Raw genomic sequence first — 18,763 nt, 5'->3', positions numbered from 1 at the left:
ATGCAACTAGATGGTCTAGCAAGTGGATCTAACTTTCTGATACTGGGAATGATGTTATCGCCTATAAAGTTCACACTCAAGAACCATACACACACACACACACACACACACACACACACACACACACCACCACCACCACCACCACCACCATCCCCACCACCATTGCCAGCCCCCTTCATAATGTTTGAAGTAAGTTTAGGATTGTATAGCTATTGTTGGCTACACAGGGCCTCATACAGCACCCCACAGGCTGCAAGTGGGGCTCAATGATCTTTACCTTTCTGCTCTAGCGATACACGAGATCAGTGGGATCTTTGCTTTTCATAAGTCGGCACATGTTCACCAAATCCTAGTTATAAAGGGGTAGATTCTGAAAGGTCCCGGATAGTTGGTTCTCTCTTTCGCAGGGAAGGGGATGGTCTTGAGAGAGATGCATTAATACCCTGAGCAAGTGAGCATGATCACATTCACACTGAGGCCCCAGAAGCCTGAGGGATTTCCTGGGCCAGCATTCTGCCCATTTCACAGCCAGGAAGTCAAGGCGCATCTACAAAACCAGTGTCATCAACAAAATCTAGGCAGTCAGGGCCAAAGTGTAACAAATGGTCTCTGAGCTCCGGTTTCACTTGTCAGGGATCACGTGACTCATAGAAGGCCCCAGATTTAGAACAGACCTAAATAACGACCATTGCACAGCACAGTCTGTATTGTCTCGTGGTCGTCCCTGCAAAATATAACCATGTCTGCTCTCCAAAGAAACTGTAGCAAGCACTGGGGTGTTTGTTCTTTGGGATAGGGGTGTGGAGCTCAAAATAAAACCTAAACTTGAACACATTTCTCATATGAACACATGTGGTGCTCACAGCCTTGTAAGGAAGGGACACACACACACACACACACACACACACACATGCATACACATGGTACCACTTTCTGTACACCAGTCATGGCTCCAGACTTGAGGTAATATCAATACATCCACACACAGAGCCAACCTTGCCCCTTTCCTCAGGGCAGGGATAAAGAGAGCTCAGGGTCTCAGAACTAGGAGCTTACAGACCAGAAGGTTTGTCTCTAGCGTTATATTCTTAACCCCCAACTTCCCCTTTATGAGTGTCCCTGCCCTACCTACCCCATTTTATCCACAGGCTAGACGAGACAGTTGAAAGGGAGGCCGTGTCTGTGGGCCACAGCTCCCTGGTGCACAGCATGAAGGGGCCTCTGCAGTCAGTTACCATACACTCTAAGCTGAGTTTATACCTTAGTCTCAGAGGCAAGGGCAAAGTGCATCTGGTCTCTGCCTTCACGGAGTTGAAAGGCTGAAGAACAAAGACTGGCAAATGCCTGCATCATTTCATTCACAGCCTGCCATGAGCTATCTATCATCCATGGGTCCAACATAGACTATGAACTGGGATCCATCTCTCTCCTAACTGACTTTAACATGGCTGCTGGGAACCAGCAGGCAACTTCATCCTGGCCCCATGGTACATACATACCCATCCCCTATCCCTTTGCTACAAAATACTAAAATCAATGTCATGTGCTTTGGCCTCATCTTTAACTAAGCGCGAACCGCTTGATAACTCCCTGAAGCCTAATTACTCACGACTGTGCCAGCACTCCTGGCCGCTGTTTTGTTTTCTCTCTCCCCTGGGTCAGCCATGGAGTGAGGCTGGGCTTGCTGGTAAGCATTCCTCCAGGTATGGACATGATGCTGTGACTTTCAAAAAGTATCAACAGCTCCCTCCGCTTAGCTGTCCTTCTGTGCTGCCCTGTCTCTCCAAGGGCAAGCTCCTTCCTTCAAGTCTCTACCCCTTTGCATCAAGAGGACCTTTGGTCTTAGAGCTTTGTACAGAGCCAAGCAGGCAGACAGACATCTGGAAATGAGTGTTCTGTTGTGGTTGCTTTGAGTACAGGGCTGGTAATGTGCTTTTATTGATGCATCCAAGGAAGCTATGGGATCGTAACCCGGCATGACACCATCCCACCTGCCAACGGAGGGCTCCCGTTTCTTCCTTCTCAGACACCTAGTGGACTCCCATTCCTTTCCCTAGGAGGATATTCCCAACTTTCCAAGAGAAACACTGAAAGAATCCAGCATGGATATTTGTGTGTGTGTGTGTGTGTGTTTAAAGTGAAATGCCGTGTTCCAGTACTTCCTTAAGAATGGGCCACATCAAACACAAAATTCCCATCTTAAGTCTGCGACTCCCGTGCGGAATCGCACAGCAAGGTTGCTCCTACCCGAGGCAGCACATGGCAGTGCTTCATCATTTCCATTTTTAACCCAGTCAGGAACACTTCTCAGAGTTGAACAGGAAGCAGAGTGGGCGCGCTCTGGATTGCGGGAGGCCTGAGAGTAGAGTCAGGAACGAAGGATTGGCGTGTCAGGGGGCAGCAGATGGCCCAGTGGGGAGAAAGGTTTGCTCGCAGATGGCCCCAGTAGTTTGGATAACGGAGAAAACTGCCTTTTGATTGCAAACAAATCAGTATTAGAAATATACCAAGAAGCAATCTGATGTCTGCTGCTGCCAGGGATCCACATGCCTCGTTCCTCAGAGGGGCATCTAGCCGGAATGGGCTCACTGCCATAATTTGTCTTTTCTACCCCCATTTACTATAACTATGGATCAGGATATAGGCTCAACACTCTCCTCCACTACTTTTTTTTAAAAAAAGATTTATTTATTTATTATATTTATAGGAGTACACTGTACACTGTTGCTGTTTTCAGACACACCAGAAGAGGGCATCAGATCCCATTACAGATGATTGTGAGCCACCATGTGGTTTCTGGGAATTGAACTCAGGACCTCTGGAAGAGCAGTCAGTTCTCTTGAAGGCTGAGCCATCTCTCCAGCCCCCAGCCCCAACCCTATTTCTTTTTAAAGTCAGGGTTCCATATAGCCTAGGCTAGCTTTGAATGGGCTATAGAGCCAAGCGTGACCTTGAACTGCTGCCCCTCCTGCCCCATGTACCACTGGGTAGGGAACCCAGAGCCTCAGGTATGTTAGGAAAGGAGTCTACCAACTTAGGCCCATTCCCAGTCCACATTCTATAAGCTGGCTCCAGGAGGGACTTCTAAGGCAGCCAAATAAATCATTGAGCAAGAATCAGTAATGGCAGACCCACATCTATCAGAACCCACGGAGGGAGCCCGAAGTGAATGCTGAAGTCTACTGTAGACTTTGATTAATAACAATATATACATATTAGTTCATGTGTGCAAGTGTAACACTCTAAAGCTAGGTGTGGATAGCTAGGTGTGAACTGCTGGAGAGCCAGGACCAGGTAAGTGGTTCTCCATATTTTGTTGCTGTTGTTTGTTCAAATTTTTTCTATAAACCTAAAATTTCTCTAGAAAAATAATTATTGAGTATATTGAGTATATTTCCGCTCCCCTTCCCTGCTTTTTTTTTCTTTTGTTGTTGTTGTTCTCTGGGTGGCTTTGGTCTTCTCATCTGCAGAGCAAGAGCATTAATAGCCCCTCTGTAAAGAGTTCTTAGAAAAAGAGAGATGATAGAGTGTACTCAGAATGTGGCCAACATATGGTATCCCAGGACAGCACTACCATGTGCTAGGTACCACTTAAAAATTCCACCTGTCAAGTGGCTTAAGTCTCATAGCGGCCTCGTAAGGTGGGCAGGAACTTCTGTTATCCTCATTTCAAAAGGGAAAACTTGAAACTTAAAGATTACACAACTTGTTCAAGGTCACATCACCAGTAAGAAGTGAGCTGGGACTCAACCCTAGGTCTGCTATCACCAGACAGAGCCATCTCCAAGACGCACAGACACAAGCCTTTTCTAGCGTCTGGAAATCTAGCCAGCACAACCTCTTTTTGTTCACAGGTAAGAGATGTAGTAAGTGCCCAAATGTCAGCAGGCAGTCTTAATGTCTAACTGCTGACATTAGAATCCAGGTTACTGCCTCCCAAAGACTTGGACCCATTTGACCCCATCCCACCCTCCAAGCAGCACAAGGTGGGTGTTTAGATGGCAAATGACTGTCTCCCCAGCCTCCTCTTGTGATCAGGCTGCTGGCTTTACCACAGCCCTGTTCCTGTAGCCTGTACCTGGCGCCTCTCCACACAATCCTGATGTACCTTTTGCAGTTCTGGTTTCTCCTCTTCTTTAGTTCCCATGCTTTTTGCACCTCTGATTCCTGCATGGGGGCATCTATGAGACCTGTGGTAGGGGTACTGTCCAATGGCTTCATCTCTGCCTGATTCAGCTGTGTACCAGCTCCCGTTGGCATGCCCCTCCCATCCTTACCCAGTCTGCCGCGTACTTTCTCTCACACTTGTCTCCCCCTCTACCCAGTACAGAAAAAAAAGCAAGGACAGAGTCACAAAAGCAAGTTGATCACAAAGCATCCTCCATCCAAAGCCTGCATCGGTTGCTCTGCTCCCCTGAAATGCTACAAGACCCTTCATCTTCAGCCTGCTCCTCCCAGCCTTCCTCCCAAGGACACACAGCCACCGGGCACTTCAGAATGCACACTCGAACACAGCAAGGTTTACAGGAGGCCTGAAATTCCCCAGCAGTAGCAACAAAGCCACTTCCTCTCTTCTTCACCTACTTTTTAAAGATGTTGGATGCCAGAAAAGTACAGGGGGACAGAGCCGAAAAAGAGGCACTCACTCAAACTCAAATGTGGGCGTGGGTGGGGATAAGGACAGAAGAAGAAGCCTTGCTCAGCACAGTGTAAAACAAACAAACAAACCAAAGTAGGAAGTAAACATTTTTTTTCTATGTAAGAATGTTCCAAGATAAACTGCCTTTAGAATTATAAATCCTCAAAGATAAGATACAGCAAACTAAAAAATGGTTGCTTTCACGAGACAAGAGTCAATGCTCGGTAAGGGGCATGATCAGCTCATACTCCTCAGGCTCTATCAACAAACGGCTGCCCAGTGCTTTTGATGCCCCAGCTCTGTCTCAGGACCAGAGACGGTGGGTGAAAACACAAGTGTGTGACTGTCCTATATCCCAGGGTAGAGGATGTCTTTCATGCCAAACGCCAGGTTAAATGCTGATGTGTGGCGATATGTGTAATCCTAGTAAGCTTGTGAACCAGATGTACTTATCACCCCTGTGTCCCATGCTGCCGATGGGAAAGCTGAAATGCACATGGTGGCTTCAGACAGCAAACCACGCTTTCGTTGTATGTGCTCCAGGCATTGAGCAGTATGACAGTGGGCAGGAGACTGGACACTTGTGAGCAATGGAACAAGACATTATGACGGCCACTGGTTTGGGGGGTCTACGTAGGATTGGGTGGACAGGGACAACCTTTAGGATGTTGCAGTGATGAGCAGAAACCCATGAGAGAGAAAGACAGAGAGGTCATGATGGCCAGAAGCCTTAAAAGTTGCCCATGCAGTGCTCCCCGTCACTGGTCCTGATTTCCAGGTCAGGCCTTGGCATCTGCATTCCCCAGGAAGTGTCCTGGCCTGCAGGCCAGACTTGAAATGTACCCTTAAACATTCTAGGTGCTACCACCAAGAAAGGCCTGGAAACTTGTTGGGTCCCTCTGTGGACTGAATGGGCTCCATCCATGGTCCCGATCCTCTATATGAGCCACAACCCTCTATATAAGAGTATTCAGAGGCCTTTGGGTGTATAAGATGGAGATTCGGGTTAAAGGAGACTATGATGGTGGGGTTCCTACAATGGATTGGTGCCCTTAATAAGAAGAGGAGGAGGGGGAAGAGGAAGAGGAGAAAGAAGAGGAGAAAGAGAAGAAGGAGGAAGAAGAGAAGGGAGAAGAAGAGGAAGAAGAGGAAGAGGAGGAGGGGAAGAGAAGGAAGCTTAATTATGTTTTCTTACCATCAGAGGAACATGCCACACAAAGGCAGCTCTCTCTAGGGCAGACAGTCCTCACCAGACACCAGAAAAATCAGTGACTTAATCTTTAACTTTCCAATGTCCAGATCTGTGAGAAAACATCTGTTTAGCCACCCAGCCTCAGATGTTTTGTTATAGCAGCCAGTGACAGACTCAAGGTCCCTGCCATTCATTACTGTTGCATAGGTTTTGGCCACACCAAACCTGTCTTCTGTATTGCTTGCTCTATATAGACCAGGGTATCTCAATGAGTCACAACCCCTTTGCGGGGAGGGGGTAGGGTGGGGGTCAAATGACCCTTGCACAGGGTCACCTAAGGCCATAGGAAGCACATATTTACATCATAAATTGCTAACAGTAAAATTACAGTTTTGAAGTAGCAACAAACACCATCTTATGGTAGAGGGTCACTACAACATGAGGAACTGTATAAAAGGGTCACAGGAAGATTGAGAACCACTGGTCTAGGTTGTGAAAAGAAATATCTAAGGCCTGGAGTCCAGATCATGCCTTCAAGTCTCTGAGGGAAAATTATGAATTTTCTATAGACATCATTGGCCAAAATTAAATAATTATATTTTTCCTATGTGTAAAACAAATAAACAAATACTTTGGAAAATTACTATGTTAAACCAAGTCTTAACTTTTATTAAACCTTCACAAGTGATTTTTCAGTGCTGGGATGATTAAAGGCAGAGCCGTGTTCATGATTGGCACATATCCCACACCTCTAGCCTAACACAGAAACACTGATCAGCCGCCTACTTGCCAGTGTCCAGCAACACTCTAGGGCAGGGCTCGCAGGCGTACACAAACTCACTGGAGACCTTGTTAGGATGCAGGTTCTGTTCTAGTAGGAGAGAGAAGGAGACTATATTCCTAGTAGGCTTGTGGTGATCGCCCACTATGAACCTTTGGGCCCCAGCCTTGGTTGGAGCAACTCTGACTTCCTCTTGCAAATATCTCTTATGCATGGATTCTGCTACACTCCTGAACTTCTAACCTGGAGCCTCAGTACACCTTTATCCATAGCAGCAGCCCAGGATGAAAGCTTTGGGTGAGCATCTACCTGTTCCTCAGTTGTCCACTTACACTGACCAATAGGTGTCAGCCACACTTATAGGGTCACACAGATTCTCACACTCCCAGCAACACTAACCCTCAGGTGCCCAGCCACACAGACTCCCAGGTGCACATTGGCCCCCAGGCGCACACTGACCCCAGGTGCACTCTTGACCCCCAGGTGCCCACTGACCCCAGGTGCACACTGACCCCAGGTGCACACTGACCCCCAGGTGCCCACTGACAACCAGGTGCCCACTGACCCCCAGGTGTATGCTGACCCCAGGTGCACACTGATCCCCAGGTGCACACTGACTACCAGGTACATGCTGACCCCAGGTGTGCACTGACCCCAGGTGCATGCTGACCCCAAGTGCACACTGATCCCCAGGTGCGCACTGACCCCAGGTGCACACTGACTACCAGGTACATGCTGATGCTCTGGATATTCAGCCCATGACTGAGGCCTAAGACAATCCAGTACCCAACACTCATCTGGTCCACATAGTTAACTTAGGGTCATCATGTGGCCAAGTCAACCCAAGCCCAAAGAACTTGTCTCAGGGTTCAGATACACTCTTTACAACAATCAGAGCCAGCAAAGACATAAGAGTAGTTTTTTGTGCTGCAGAGATGGCTCAGTGGTTAAGAGCTCTGGGTGTTCTTCCAAAGAACCTGGGTTCAATTCCCAGCACCCACATGGCAGTTCACAATCATCTGTAACTCCAATTGCAGGAGATCCAATCTTCACACAGACACACTTGTAGGCAAAACACCAATTCACATTAGAAAGAGTGGCCTTTGGGTGAGCATCTTCCCATGCTAGAACACAATTGAGTCTTAGAGACTGGGCGAAGCTGAGTCATAGATACCTTTTAACCTCTGAGCCCACTCTCCAGTTACCCAGCCAATCATTTTCCTTGTTTGCTAAACTTAGTTGGGAAGGTTTCTGTCATGGAAACAAAGACCAACCTCATGTATACCATGACTACACAAAGTTCTAGCAGGTCAGCTCCTGCTCCTGAATACATCAAAAAGGAAGTGCCTCCTACAGGACTCATTCAGAGTATTTAAATACTTGGTCCCCACATTGGTAGAACTATTTGGGAAGGATTAGGAGGTGTAGCCTTTTGAAGAAGTTATGTCACGGGGGCTAGACTTGAGATTTCAAGTGATTCATGCCATTACCCACCACCCTCTGTGTGTGTGTGTGGCAGGGAGGTCTGCCTCCTGCTTGTGGCTCAAGATGGGATCTCTCAGCTGTTCCTACTGCCATGCCTTTGCTCCACCGTCATGGACTCTCTGAGACTGTAGGCCCCATTAAACACTTTTTTTCTAAGTTGCCCTGGTCATGATCTTTGCCATAGCATTAAGAGAGTAGCTAAGATAGCACCAGAAATCAGTTGACTCAGAGATGAGACCTTCAGGAGCCACTGAACTGGCCTCTATGTCCCCATCTTTGCAAAACACCACAAAGACTATTGTGTATCAAGACGTGCTTTTTATTACACCATCCCGTTCACTGAGACCCTCCTATTGCTAGGCACGCCATGGATATAGTCAGCATAAAGTGTAATTTGAGTGTTAATTACTGCTAAAGACATGGATGGTTTCTCTCGTTTCCCTCTCCACAAGTAGACAAAGCTAGTCCTTCCTGTGGGAGAGAATATACTGCTTTAAAGTCCATGGCTTAACATGTGCTCATGATTGAGTAAACGCCCCTTGTCAGGAGGCAGAGAAGTACTTGAACAAAAAAGGCATGTTAGGAATGTTAACGACAGCATGGTACCACTGCCTATGGGGTCACCAAGATAATGGGATGATTCAAGAATAGATGTCCAGGCTCAGTAGGAATTGCAAATGCTGTTTTGAAAGTCCTCACTATTCTTCCATACTCCAAAGTCGTTATAGGAGGCTTCTGGAGGAAAAGAAGCTCATGGTGTTAAAAAGAGAAAGATAACTTAGAGCAGTGCTTCTCAACCCTCCAAACGCTGTGACCCTTTAGTATAGTTCCTCATGTTGTAGTAACTCCCAACCATAGTTATTTTCATTGCTACTTTGTAACTGTAATTTTTGATACTGTTATGAGACTGTCAGGTAAATAACTGAGTTTTCTGCTGGTCTTAGGTGACCCTTGTGAAACGGTCTTTCAATCTCCAAAGGGGTCGTGACCCACAGGTTGAGAAACACTGTCTCAGCGAGCAGAGCACATGGAGCCCAACACACAGTCTCGGCACACGGACCTGGGTCCTGAAGCCAGCTGAGCATCTTGTGTCTCCACCACAGACCTTTCCTCCCTTAAAAAGGCACTGCCTTATGGAGGCTGACGTCAGAAGCCTGGAGCTCTGCACCCAAGCCTACTCCTCTGCCCGGTGGTTCCATCTCCTACACACAGCCCTTGGCAGAGCCTTGGCAGATTCCTCAGCAACCCAGAGTGGGCAAGCACCATTCTGCCCATGTCGCATGCCAGAAACCCCGGAAAACTGCATGATTTACCCAGCAACTTGGTAGAAAAGCCATCTATAAGAAAGTCTTCGACCTTAGGGCTTCTGAACTCTTCACCCTACTGTATTCTCTTCACTAAGACCTGTCCTGTGAGAGGCCTGAGCAGAAGTGTATGTCTCTGCCACCAGGTACACTCCCTCCTCCTGAGAGCTGTTGGTTCAAATGAAGCCTGTCTACAGCAGAATAGAACAGATGATATCCCTGGGACCCTACCACCCCAGATACTCCAGCGAGGAACATTAAAAGAGCTTTCCCAGGACAAGCACAACCCAACTACCTGAGGACTTCCATTAGAGAGGAAGGGCCCAGCAAACGAACCCAGAGTCCTCCCTTCAGTGGTCCGGAGTGCTCCCATCCTGGTAGAACATCTCACAAAGAAACCCACCACAAGCTATGGATTCATTGTCCCAAGGGGACCATCAAATGCACATGGCGAGCAAAGGGAGACATGACAGCCACCAGGGCAAAGGCAAGAGAGCAGGGGAAATATAATGCCTCTAGAACAAAAGATAACATTTTTAGACTCTTGAATGTGACCTTCGTAGTTGCCGGATAAAGAAAGCTCTTGTGTTGCTTAGCAGCGTGGCTGACGAATGTCTATAGGTTTCATTTCAACACTATGCAGCTCCCCTTTTCTCACTCAAGCGCCTAAGACCGTCTTTCCCAGCATTGGCTGGATCTGTCCACATAAGCATCAAGCCCAGGCTGGGGTTGAACCCCTGCAGGGAAGGGGATAGCTCGCCTTACCGGGATCTGTGCAGTTCTTAGCCAGAGGAGTCCCATTGATTGGTGCCATCAACTTTCTATTTCGCCACGAGTCTTGCAGAACGTGTTTGCCAGCAGAAGCGGGTTTGTGGCCTGGATTGGAAAAGAGAACAAGTCACAGACACCATCAGCTCCATGTAATTCTTGAGTTCTCAAAACCAACCTTACCTCTGTCCATCTAGCTAGGTCGGGCACAGGCATTGGATACTTATTTATTATTTTTCTTTAAATGTATCTCTCGGGGGGGGGGGGGGGGGGGGGCAGGTGCACTTGAGGGCAGGTGTCCACAGAGGCCAAAGGAGTCAGATCTGCCTGGAGTTACAGGTGGTAGTGAGGGCCCTGAAGAGGGTGCTAGGAATTGGCCTTAGGTCTTCTGGAAGAGCAGTACATGCTCTTAACCTCGGGCCGTCTGTGTAGCCTCAGGTTTGGCTACTTAGAATCACCTGTATCGAGTGCTGCAGTCATTGGCAGCATGCGATCGATCACCTGCTTATAAACACTATCCTGCTTCCTGAACCTAATCCCTTGTTTCTAGTCTCACATGGATCACTTTGTGATCCGACCTTGGACAAAGACTGAGCTGGTTCCAGCTCCCTCTACCTCTCCACCTCCACACAACAAAGATTACATTAGGAGCATTAAATACTTTCTCAGTGAACTTGCTCAGGTCGTCCCCACAATTGGATGCTTAAATTTGTGTGCTCAGTCAGCTGACATGGCTGAGCACACATGGTACATGGCTAGGTGGATAAACACATCACCCCAGGGGTCTGCTCGAAATGAAACTCTGACTCAGTAGGTCCAAGGCAGAGTCTATAGTACCAAGCTCCCAGGTCATCATGCTGTGGTCCACGGGGTCATACAGAGCCATAGCCGGGAAGGCATGGATGCCCCTGAGCAGAGATAGTAGCACGGGAAGCTAACTCCCGATCTAGCAAATAAAGATAGTTCCAGCTTTCAGACTACACCTTAACTCTTTACCTCTCCAGAGGTCTGATGTTTCAGCCTGGTAGCAATACATTCTCCAAAATGCCTACGCCTCACAGCCCCTCTAGACATTTTGTTATTTCTTGTGTTTAATTGTCCACTTGCAAAGCATTGGGGATAGAGGTGTTAAAAATAAACTTTCTGGATTTCTTTAGAAACGAGCCACTCTCTAGCCTTCTACCCCCAAATCACAGTCTGGGTATTGAAAGAGAGTGGTGTCTCTTTTTCTTTTTAAAAATTTAACACTTGCTTTTAAAGGCACTGAACAGATCCCTTAATGATCCCAAGATACTATGTTAATGGCCTTACTAACCACTCAAAAAAGGTGCCCTCCATCCTTTGCCTCTGGCTAAGTTGACAACATTTATTTCATGGGGGGAGCACCCCAAATGTTCACAGCACCCAGTTCTGAAATATCTAGGCAGGAAACGTTTTTTAAAGGCTAAACAGAAGCCCAAATAACCCCGAAATAAATATTTCATAAGTTTCTTCTCTTTTCCCACTCCGTCTGAAATTTGCATGTCTTAACAGACTCCCAGGTCGCCTTCTGCTTGGAGGAGTGTGGATCAGGGCTACGCATGCCAGCCCTCCCTTTCCGTGGGGATTAAGCAGAGTTGAGTGAAGGGATGCTGGAACATGGCAGCAATCTCCCGCAGGGACAGACTGCCTCCCTCCGTTTAGGGTTGGGGAGGACCAGGCTTTTGGATCAGAACAGGTGCAAGGAGGAGAGCAGAACCAAGTCTGAGAATCTGGGTCTCTGAGGGATGGAGCAAACCTTTGCAGCTATGCAGAACAGGGAAGCGATCGGACCGCTCAGTTTCACACATCCAAAAGCGGGAGAATCTACCCCTGGGCTGCCAGCAGCTGTCCATTGCCCCCACACTCCAGGGACAGAGGTGGTGCAGGCTTTGGTCCCAGTAGCACACCTACAACCGCGTCCGGAACCCCCAGGGAGCTTAAGCAATTCGGCAGAACGTCGCCACGGTCCAGCGTGTGGCACAGCGCTCCTGGGTGAGCACTACCCGCCGGACAAGGAGGGAAAACCCTGGGGACCAATCTGACAGAGAAGAAGCTGGAGCTGTCCTAGCTCAAGCCCCCACCCCCCCAAACTCCTCGAGTGAGAACAGCCTTCCCCACACCTACCCAAGCTTCCAAAGAGGCCGGAGGCACAGCACACCAGGGCCAGCACAGCGCACACGAAACCAACTTGCTGCGGCAGCATCTCTCGCCTCCGGCGAACTTTGCACTGCCTGATGAGTCCACGGAGCGCCATCTCCGTACGTCCGGCGTCCCTGGAAGAAGATCCCGAGCTTCAAGGGTTGGAGCGCTGTCTGTAGCCCAGCGGCGTTGGTGCTGCAGCGGGGCGATGCGCAGCTCAGAGGCAAGGGGCTCCGGGAGATAGCTTCATGGTCCGCGAGCAAGGCAGTCACGGGGAGACCGGATGGGAATACCAGAGGAGGAGGAGCACTGCACGGCCGGAGCTCAGAGTTCCGCGCGGGGCGTGCGCGCTGCTCGCACCATGACTCCGTGGCGAGGAGACGACGCCTGCACGGTGGCGCTGGCGGCCCTGCTGGTCGGCTTGGCGCAGTCCGGGCGCTTGGAGCCGCTACCTGCCCACTGCTCCTCCGCGCGCTCGGAGTCCGCCGGGAGCAATCAGTGCTTGGCGAGCGCCCCCGCGCCCCGCGCCGCCGCGCCCACTCGCAGCATCCTCCTCCTCGTCCAAGTTTAGCCCCGGCCGCCCCGGCTGCCCGCCCGCGAGGCTCCTCTGCTTCTCGGAAAGCAGGACCCGGGCAGCCAAGTGCTTGCAGGAGGACCGCGCGCGGCACTCGCGGGACTCGAGACCCTCTCGGCCAGTGGCCACAGTTTGGGCCCTCCCGCGGGCGAACTGTCCCCGGGAACTTTCTCTCTGGCTCCTCGGCGGCCAGAGCCTGCGTCTGCGAGGCCGTGGCGCCTCCTGCAAGCTGCTCTCGTCTCCCTACTCCTCCCCTCCCGCCTGCCCGCCTCTCATCCCCCCCCCTCCCCTGCACGTGTACACCTCCCCTGGGGCGCTCTCCCAGTGCGCTTCTCCCTTCCCCCAAGGGAGGACCAACTACTGACCAATATAATCCCCTTTCCTTGCCTCCCCACCCTCCTCTTTCTCTCCCCCTAACCCGATGGAGCCGAAATGTGTCCTTAGCTTCTGTGGTTGCTGTAAGGTGGAACAGGTTGTGGCATCACCAGGGACTCTCAGAACGAGGATTTCTGTCGGGCTCTGCTCTCACACGGGTCCCGGCACCCCGCGAGGCCTCGGCCCCCCCCAACCCCCAGCGACCCAAGGCGGTCACCACTACCACCCCGAGGTCACCAATGCACAAGCAGCTTAATTACTCGCTCAGTGCCAAGAAACAGGCTTGCACCAAGCCAACCGACGCCCGCCGGGACCAGCTCCTGCCAGGCTCTCTGGGCAACGTAGGAACCTGTGTGGCGGGGGTGCAACACCGACCTACAAAACGCTGCTAACCTGACAGAGGGAGAAACCCCGCAGTTCTGCGGCTCCACTGCCAACAGTTGGGAGCTTTTGATGTTTTGCAATCTTACAGCTTCGCAGGGCTTTCTGGTTTGGGTTTGTTTTTCCATCTCCCTTCCTTTGGGCTCTCTAGTGTAAACCGCTTTTAAAATGTGGGCGCAGTGAAATTGCCGAAGGGCAATGGAGGTGTCATCCAGGTGCGAATAAGTGGAGGGGACCTTTATCAGGAAGGATCTCTAACTCAGACTTCCCTGTCGGCTTTCTATCCTGTGCTGATTTAGGGGTTAACTCCTTAAAACCATTTTTGGGTCAAAGCCAACTCTGTTTAATTAAATAAATACATACCCACTATTTGTGGGCTTTGTGCCAAGTGCCATCCAGCCAAGAAACAAAACAACAACAACAACAACAACGTGTATTAGACCCAGTGTCTGCTTTCAAGGAACCCTAAATTAAAGGGGGGCCTGTCCCTCAGTTGCATGCTGCTAAGTGGGATTTTGAAAGTGTTTTGCAGAGACCGCCAAGCATGCCCTAGCTGCTCCTTAGGCTGAAGCATGGTCCACAGCAGCCAAGTCATTGCCTGGGAGCTTAGGAGACAGGGAGGCCACACAACTCTACCCTTAGACCTACTGAGCTAAAATGTGCGTTTTTAACCAGATTCCCTAGAGACCTCGAGCACAGTCAAGTTCGAGGACTTCCCTTCTGGGGACTGTCCCCAATGCCTCCTCCAGCTGGCCACTACCTGCAAGGCACCTTTGTCCTTCTCAGGCAAGAGCACTTTATATTTGTTAGCCAAGCAGAGGGTCACAGGTTAAGAGGCACCTGGAAGGCTGGGGTGGGTGTGGGGTGGGGTATCACTGTTTGCAGCATCTTCGTTTCTATACTGTTCAGTATGGTCAGGAGAATAGATGAGTTTATTAAGTACAGAAGAAAACCAAAGTAAAAGAGCAAAGAGCGGCAGGCAGGCCGGCCAGCAGATAAATAGCAAAACATGGTCAAATCTGAGATTTATAAACTGGAGACAGTTCCAACGTTGGGCAAGTTGAGGCAGTCAACTGCAGTTTTCAGTTGAGCTTTCTCTTCATGGATGAGCTTCGTGATCTTGGTGCCCGCTGCAGGCATTTTTATATTATGGGATAGGCGATAGTAACATCTGTTGGAAAGGGGCTACCTTTGAGCTGCCCTCAAGGACATAGTGGTTTTACTTTTGGTCATTTTACTGTTGTTCTTCTCCCAACCCCCACCCATCATAGAGTTGGAGGGTAGTGTCCCTTCTCCCAGATAAGGGATCCTGTGATGGAAACATGGTTGGTTCTAAGTAGGGGATCACAGCTGCACCTCCAGCTTCTTGGAGTACTCAAACAGCCCAGGATAACTTACCAACATAACAGACATCACAAAGAAGAGACTGAGGGCATGGGCGTAAACCCAACCACATGGAAAGCCCAAGAGGGTATGAACCAGAAAGCCCTAGGAGGGCCTTGTGTAGAAACCATCCAGGATTCCATCTGGTCTGTGATGGTGTCTCTCCAACTCATTGTCCTCCAGTTTGGTACTGGCTACCAAACATGCACACTGGCGATGGAAAAATTATATACATACATACATACATACATACATACATACATACATACATACAATTCCCTTTGTTGACTAGATTAGACAAGGATGAGTTTATCAACAACGGAGGGAAGGAAAAAAAACTATTAAATATGCTACTTGGAAAGCTGCTTAGCAAGTGCCCTTGACACCCAATTTAAGACAGAGGGAAAAGCGTTGGCAGATAATACACCTATGCCTGGTATGGAAACAAGTAAATAAAGAATTAAGCCTAGCAGCTTGTTTCTAAGATTTAATGCCAAAAATGTGCACCTGTGAGCTCACAAGGACTAATGAAAACAGAAAGTTCTGAGTCCAGACCAGGTCAAAGAAGTCGTGAGTTTCCACCTGGAAACAGACAACCCATAATAGAACACTTCTTTCTCTTTGACATTTTTCAACTGCTTTCAGTTAATAGTTAGAATCCTTGGAATGATCTCACATGCACAAATGGATTCCTTTTATTTGACAGTTTAAAAAGCAATTCCTTTGAAATTGTACTCTTTTTTTTTTTTTTGGCTTCATTTAAATAGTGCCCATTACCAAATAGCCTCTGCAACGGCACACTAATGACTCAGCCTGCAGAAGACAGAATTGGATATTATGTACCTTTCAAATTGGAAGCATTCAGGAGCACTTCCTAAATCAGCTAGGCCACAGGCACAGATGGAAAGTGATTCCCTGGGTTTATCTTGAGCCCTAGAGTCAGTGCCACTGGACTCAGAGTCTCTTTCTGCAAGAGACTTTCTTTGACATGGTAGAAGATGTGCACACAGTCAGACAGTTTTTAGCTATTTGGATAGGGTGGCTCCGTTGGTGGGCGTTGGGTACAGTGCTGATTTTCCTTTAAAATCGTTTTCTAACACACAATAAATTTTCCTATTTCTTTAGCATTTTACTCAGGGTTTTAAAGTTTGCCAGAATGACCTTCTCTGTGACTTCTCTAAATTTATTTGGGGTGCGGGGGGAGACTTATGCATGTATATGCATCTGTGTGCACTGGGGTACATATGTAGGCCAGAAATTCAGATTGGGTGCCTTCTGTTACTGTCCACCTTTTCCCCCAATTTTAGACAGAGTTGAGATCTCACTAGAGCTTACCCCTTTGAGGTAGTCTGATTGGCCAATGAGTGTCCAAGGTCCAGTTGTCTACTCTCCCCTTCCACCTTCGGTACTGGGACTGGATGCCAACATACCTGACTTATATGTGGGTCATGTCCACTGGGGATTTGAACTCAGGCCTTCACACTTGTATAGCAAGCACTTTACCCACTGAGCCATCCTCCCACCTTTCTTTGTGACTAATAAATCCTCCTGCCTTGGCCATCCAAGAGAGTTCTCAAACTCTCTTGTGCCTCAGAATCCCCTGGAAGGTTTGTTAAAACCTACGCTGCTGAGCCCTACCCGAGTTTCTGCTTCGGCCATCCTGGGTAAGGCCTGAGGATTTGTCTATCTAGCACCTTCCTAAGGAAAGCAAATGCTACCTGTCCTGAGGGGCCGGATCACACTGTGGGAGCAAGCTCTGTCAAGGGTGGTATGTCAAGGGGTGGGGCCACATGGGTGTCTGGGATCAGCCACAGCAGCGAGCACTGTTCCTTGTCATGCCAACAGGACAAGGGACCTTCAGACTCCTGTGCTGGCTACAAATACTATAACCTGGAAGTGACCTGTTGACCAAGGCTCACCATTTTCTGGCCAGAGTGAGTTGCCTGACTGCACCAAGCCCCGGGGACTTCCAGAAGTGCTGTTAGAGTGGCTGTACTCTAGCTCCATAGTAGACCATCTAAGGTCGCCTGTATTGGGGTAGAGCTTCCCCTCCTTCCTGCCTTCTGAGACTCTTCCTGCCCCCCCCCCTCCTCCTGCTGAAGTCCCACTCTGCTGCAAAGGGCCCTAGGATACATCTCTACTGTAGCGTGTCTGTCACAGTTCAGTCTCCTCCCAGTGAGTGAGGACTTGCTATCTTATCAGCAGTTTACCGTGCCCAGACCACGAGATGCTTACTTCAGCTCATACAGAACAGGGCAACACATTTTTTGACTACGCACAGAGGAGATAAAGAATGTTTCCCCGGCAGTCACTCTCCCCATCACTTCAGCACCAGCCCAGATTCCTACCCATCTTCACGGTCAAGGTCATCAGGGACTTGTGGCTACATCTCAGCAGACTTGGGCACTACTGCACACCTGCTTCTCACAACAGTCACATCTGTAACTTACCTGACAAAGCTGTTTCCCTTAACTAGAGATATGAGGTTGCTAAGTACTTTGTAAACTTGCCCTGAAGATTCTTGTGATTTAAACGCAGAACCAATCAATGCCTGTGTTCACTCTTCGTTCAGAAGGCACTGACAAGGCACCTGATAACCGAACACTTATATATCTTTCCTCACCGTAACCTACTTGTAATATATCGTCAAAAGGACTGGCAGACCATAGCAGTGAGATTCAGTACCTGAGTGCCAAAGAGAACGTGCCATAAGGTGGTTGGGGCTGGAGAGACGGCTCAGTGGTTAAGAGCACTGACTGCTCTTCTAGAGGACCCAGGCTCAGTTCCCAGTACTCACATTGGACAGCTTGAAACCTCTTGTGACTTCGGTTCCAGGGGATGTTGTCTTCTGGCCATGCATGCATGTTCTCTGTGTGTGTGTGTGTGTGTGTGTGTGTGTGTGTGTGTGCGCGCGCGCGCGTGTCTGACTCTGTCTCTATGTCTCACAGAGAAACAGAGAGAGAGAGAGAGAGACAGAGAGAGAGAGGGTGAGAGAGAGAGGAGAGAGAGAGGAAAGAGAGACAGAAGAGAGAGAGAGGAGAGAAGAGAGGAGAGACAAGAGAGAGAAGAGAGAGACAGAGACAGAGAAAGAGAAGGAGAGAGAGACAGAGACAGAGACAGAAGGAGAGAGAGAGAATCATTATGTGTAAAAAAAAAAAAAAAAAGACAGCAAGGACCAGTGCCTGAACCTTTCCTCCAGGCCTTCACATTCATGCACATAAACTCACATACACACATCACTCCCAATATGAAAATGACAATACAATAGTCATCAAGAGCAGCTCAGGTTTGGAAGTCCAGGTTCCTCATTGTCACACAGGGCCCTAAATTCCTTCTTCCTTGCGTTCTGCCATCTGCTTGGGCGTTTCATCCACATGATGGCAGCTGTCCCACCACCACACCCGGGTTGTATTCATAGGGATGTGGAAGAGAACAGGACAGAGGAACATCCAGTGTCATAAGTCCCAGATTCAAAAGTACTCCATGTCACTTCTTACATCCCACCAGGGGAAACTTGGTCCCATGACCATACTTACCAAAGGGAGATCAGAAAATATCTAGCTGAGCAGCTTGGCCAGGGAGACTTTCGTTGCTTTAAGCAGAGCACTATCCACCTCCACTAAGATATCGAATTATGGTCAAGTGAAGTGCCCAGACCTGAGCTTCCAACCTTGGTGAACCTTCCACAGGTCCTCTGCTCACCAGACTCCCATCACCCGAG

The 18,763-nt window shown here is 49.0% G+C and overlaps 1 protein-coding gene and 1 pseudogene across 3 annotated transcripts in view; one reads left to right on the top strand and one right to left on the bottom strand.

Moving 5' to 3' along the window:
- Window positions 1–13,377, bottom strand: part of Slc24a4 (solute carrier family 24 member 4) — a 142,169-nt gene extending 128,792 nt beyond the window's left edge. The window contains exons 1-3 of one of the 3 annotated variants that reach the window (XM_031356436.1): window positions 13,322–13,377; window positions 12,315–12,463; window positions 10,167–10,277 (exon numbers count right to left, since the gene is read on the bottom strand). In XM_031356436.1, the coding sequence (XP_031212296.1) occupies window positions 10,167–10,277; window positions 12,315–12,444 (241 nt within the window). In that variant the 5' untranslated portion in view covers window positions 12,445–12,463; window positions 13,322–13,377. Of the gene's footprint in view, window positions 1–10,166; window positions 10,278–12,314; window positions 13,110–13,321 lie in introns of those variants that run through there. The other 2 variants (XM_031356437.1, XM_031356439.1) reach the window with 2 other exon arrangements.
- The window catches only part of LOC116081100, a 70,859-nt pseudogene continuing 64,708 nt past the window's right edge, over window positions 12,613–18,763 (top strand).

The sequence above is a fragment of the Mastomys coucha genome, unplaced genomic scaffold, assembly GCF_008632895.1.
Source record: "Mastomys coucha isolate ucsf_1 unplaced genomic scaffold, UCSF_Mcou_1 pScaffold6, whole genome shotgun sequence".
NCBI classification, from domain to species: Eukaryota; Metazoa; Chordata; class Mammalia; order Rodentia; family Muridae; genus Mastomys; species Mastomys coucha.
The sequence above is the reverse complement of the archived record's forward strand: the minus strand, read 5'-3'. Positions and strand labels throughout refer to the sequence as shown.